Here is a 4,365-nt window from a genome sequence, read left to right as displayed (position 1 = left end):
CAGACTTAGGGAGTTTAAGTAATCTGTCCAAGCCAGCAAGTAGTAGAACTCCAGGACCCATGTTGTATACCACACTCCCAGGAAAGGATGTTAGGAGAAACGTGTGTTAAGCTTTGAGCTGTTCTGAGGCCTCTGAAGGAACAGCCATATTTGGAAGCAACCTCTGCCTTTCCGTCCCTCTACAACGTGGCCTGAGTTATTCAATTAAGGAGGGAAATAATTGGCAGTGGAGAACACCTCTAGCAGTGGTAATTACTTCCAGGGCCTTGTTGGAATAGTCAAGCTACATTTCAGCTTATGCTGTAAAACCTTAATTATAATATAAACAGCTGCCCTTCAGCCCTGTGGGGCAAGCTTCACCACCCCCTTCCTTCTCTGGCCTCAGCCCAGTGCCTCTCTCATGAGTGGTCAGGGAGGTCTAGGAGCAGAAAGGGGCTTTGGGGAGGAGGGAACTAAGGTCTGCGTATGCTGTGGGGTTGGGGAGACTAAGCTACAGGGAGTCACTGTCACGACCCCATCCCCAAGTGAGGAAGCCAAAGGCAGCATCCCATCTTGGTACCACTCACCCAGAGTCTCTTGGTGGGTAGAAGGCCCCAGAAGTTAGCAGCCAGCCTAGTGCCATTTGGCTTGGATAGGGTTTAGCAGGATATAGTGTCATTTTAGGGTAATATCTCTTTTCATTTACTTCCCTGTAAGGAAGAAAAGAGTCTTCCCTTCTAGATTCAGACTCCATGGCCATGCATGGGGCCCTATGGAGTGCCCAGCTCTCTCTAGGTTCTGTGCTGGCATGGTCATCAGTGATTCTTCATTTAAACTTCACAGCACTGTATACATGAGGAATTAACATCCCCATTTGGCTGTTGAGGAAAATGAGCTTTTGAATTTAATCAGAGATAAGGCTTGAAATGCAAATAACCCTTTGTGAGACAAGTTCAGGTAGGTTGATGGAAATTAGATATTTTTGTTCAAGTAGGAGGAGTGAGTCACCACCAGGTACTGAGAGGGCCCAGGAGCAGGGTGCTGATGAGGGGAAGAGGACACAGAAACAAGAGAGGCTGAAGACACTACTTTGCTGAGCTCACAGATTTGCCCATGACTGGCCCTGGTGCCCCACAAGGAGACAATTGGGTTTAGAACCCGAAGTGAAAGGATCAGGAGTGAGCCAGTGTGGTGAGGTAGGGTATTCTGATGGTCTGGGCTCCCTCTTCAGTCTTTGTGGGCCACATGGAAAATGTGAGCTTCTCAGTGGTCTTCAAAGTAGAGTGAGCAAGATAATCTCCTGATGAACATGGATAATTATTCAAACTTCTATTTACCAATTCTTCTTTTTAATTTCTGATTTCCATGTGTTTTATAATGGACATATGTATAATATGACATTTATCTAATTTATACACAAATAAGTATATGTATATTTACGGGATGCATGCTCCCATGTTCAATAATATTTTACAACTTGGGGTGTATGATCAAAAAGTTTAAAGTCTACTGGGCTAGATGCTAACGTGCTTACTTGGATTTCTAGCTTTAAAAAAACAATGCTCAAGGGGTAATGGCTCATTTACTTTGCTGATGACTGGGAGTGGTAATAATTATTACTCATGGAATATCTATGGCTTTGCTCTCTCATTTAACCCTGCAGAAGCAAGGTAAAGTGGTGTCCAGAGCATGAACGCTGGAGCTGGACTACTTGGATTCAAATCCCTGCTCAATTGTCTGTTGGCTGTGTGACTTAGGGTAAGTTACTCAGCCTTTCTGTGCCTCAAGGTCTTTATCTGTTGGATGGGAGCTCACAGACTCTAGTCTACATCATAGGGTAGCTATAAAGATTAGATGAGTTAATGCATGTAAAGAGCTTCTAACAGTGCTTGACCTTGAATAGCTATTCATAAATGTTAAGTCAGCAAGGTGGGATAAGGAAAGAGAAGGAAATGGGGATTCATGGAGGTGAGTGGAGGAGCTGGCATTCCAGCTCAGGCCTGGCGGATTCCAAAGCACTTGTATTGGGACCCAAAATGGAAAATATTCTAAGTCCTTACCAACAAATAGATGAGAAGATATATCTGCTTCTGCTTCTAAGATTCTGTGATTCTCATCCTCCTCTCTGCACCTGCCCTTGCCATGTCCCCAGCCAGCACAGAGGAAGGACAACAGTGCATTTCCTTCTAGTTGGAAGTAGCCCCACAAGTTGGGCCTCACTGCCATCAACCCCTACAGGTGTGCTACTCCATCTCTCTATGGCTCTCCAGAACTCCCCCAAATTCCTCATGGTGTCTTTGCTCCAAGGATGGATTCTAGAGCCTTCTGGAATGCAAATCAGACAAGCAGGAGTGTTGCAGAAAGGAAGATGCTGCAAAGGACTCCAGCAGCAAAGGGTGCGCTTCCACTGGGCACACTGGGAAAGATGGACCTGGGCTGGACCTCACAGCCGTGCCTCTTCCCTCTGGGGTTCCTGACAGCCCTTGAGAATGACACCCACGTGTTCAAATTCTGTACAAAATCCAGGAACAATGTATCACTGCTCTAGAGACCTTGAACCCTTTTGGATGGTTCTATCAACTTAATAGGCATCTCAGGTTGCTCTAACCCCAGCCTTTGCCCTGACAGCAGCTGCTGGGTGAGTCTGAGGTTCATCCCATCTGTAAAGAGTTTCAGATCCAAAGCTTCGAGGTGGGGAGAGTAGGAAACAGTGGTGGGCTGGAGCATTCTTCGCTATAGACTCCTAGAAGCAAACTTGTTGGTCGTGAGCCAACTCAGCCTCAGCCCTAGACACTGGCATCCTGCTTCCCTGCTTCCAGAACCATCTACGGTTCTGTCTCCCATTAACACCACAGAACAAATTCCCTGCCTGCCTCCCCCAGAAGGACATAGCCTTTGGGGATTTTCTAAGGGTTTTTTGTATAAACAGCAGTCAGAAGCTAACAGTAAGTAAAATTTCCAGAAATAAAGAGAAACTTGCAATGTTCGAGGACACTTTAAATGAGGCACTTGAAACAAGAGGCTTGCATTAGGATCTAAATTAAAGTCCTTCAGTGGCTTTTTGTATTTTTTCTTAAATGTTAACCTGAGTACAACTTTATCTTCTCCATTCACTTCCAAGAAGTCCTTCTATAATGAAGAGTTGAAGGCTGAAGCCGACGCTTTCTGAACGTGGGACAGGCTTGCCACCTCCATCTTGTCAGTTTTCTCTTGGTGGATGATGGGACAAGGGAAGCTTCTCTCAAGAGACAATTAAAATAGTGTTTTAAGAAATCCTCAGCCAATAAAAAGTTGCTTACAGACGTATAAGCCTTCTCTCTGTGTCAGTTTTCTTAACCTCCTAATCTCAACTGTCCAATTACGAGTTTACAGGCCTTTGGGGACGGCTGTCTTAAGTACATTGAGAGGAATGGTTATATTCTGTGTGAGCTAAAATACACAAGGCTGGTAGTAGGAAAAGGAGCTACCTATTAGGTCTTTCATAAAACCAGTCCCTAAAGTAGAAAGAATAGTTCCCTCAAGACTTGCCCTATGGACTCCCTCTCACAGACTGGTTCATATTTATAAGCCAATTTGTCTAGAAATAAATCTCTTTAACACACTCAACTAACTCCAAGAGGTGTGTCCCACGGGAAACAATCTTCTTAAAGGAACTGTCTCAAGAAACGTTTTAGCAGCAACGTTGTCAGTCCTGGAAATTTTACCTTCAGGGGAAAAAAAAAATGTATATATATATATATATATATATATATATATATATATATATATCAGGGATAGACTGCTTGGAGACATAGAATATGCAGAGTTTAAAAACTGCCAAATTGAATTCAGATGCTTAAAAAAAAATCTTTGTATATCTGGTTATGGAGTTGGCAGTGGAAGAAATAGATTTCTTATACAAGCCTGAAGCTCAGTAACGGTTCATTTGACCTGAGCTAATCTGGACAGGTTGGGTTTATTGTCCACCACAATTTCTTCCCATCCAGCCAGAAAACTGGGGCTGCAATCTTGAGATTTTCTTCTCTCCCTCCCTCCCTCCCTCTGTTTGCCCTTCCTTCCTTCCTTCCTTCCTTCCTTCCTTCCTTCCTTCCTTCCTTCCTTCCTTCATACATACAATAAAGCTATCTAATTTACAAAGTTGTTTCAAGTCATAAGTTAAATAAGATTAAATCAAAAAAAGCATGCGAGGGGGACCTTCAAGATGGCAGAGGAGTAAGATGTGGAGATCACCTTCCTCCCCACAAATACATCAGGAATACATCTATATGTGGAACAACTCCTACAGAACACCTACTGAACGCTGGCAGAAGACGTCAGACCTCCCAAAAGACAAGAAACTCCCCACGTACCTGGGTAAGGCAAAAGAAAAAAGAAAAAACAGAGACA

General features: G+C 43.9%; 1 protein-coding gene across 3 annotated transcripts in view; it reads left to right on the top strand.

The window, feature by feature from the left end:
- Positions 1 to 4,038, top strand: part of LOC309632885 (uncharacterized protein) — a 197,649-nt gene extending 193,611 nt beyond the window's left edge. The window contains exons 6-7 of one of the 3 annotated variants that reach the window (XR_014247113.1): positions 1,643 to 1,737; positions 2,218 to 4,038. Coding sequence is in view for 1 of the 3 variants with exons in the window: in XM_082400875.1 (XP_082257001.1) it covers positions 1,643 to 1,672 (30 nt within the window). In the remaining 2 variants the exon portion in view is untranslated. Of the gene's footprint in view, positions 1 to 1,642 lie in introns of all 3 variants that reach the window. The other 2 variants (XR_014247114.1, XM_082400875.1) reach the window with 2 other exon arrangements.
- The last annotated feature ends 327 nt before the right edge of the window (positions 4,039 to 4,365 follow it).

Source organism: Balaenoptera borealis (assembly GCF_965194805.1).
Source record: "Balaenoptera borealis genome assembly, chromosome: 1".
Taxonomy (NCBI): domain Eukaryota; kingdom Metazoa; phylum Chordata; class Mammalia; order Artiodactyla; family Balaenopteridae; genus Balaenoptera; species Balaenoptera borealis.
This window is presented reverse-complemented; position numbering and strand designations above follow the sequence as displayed.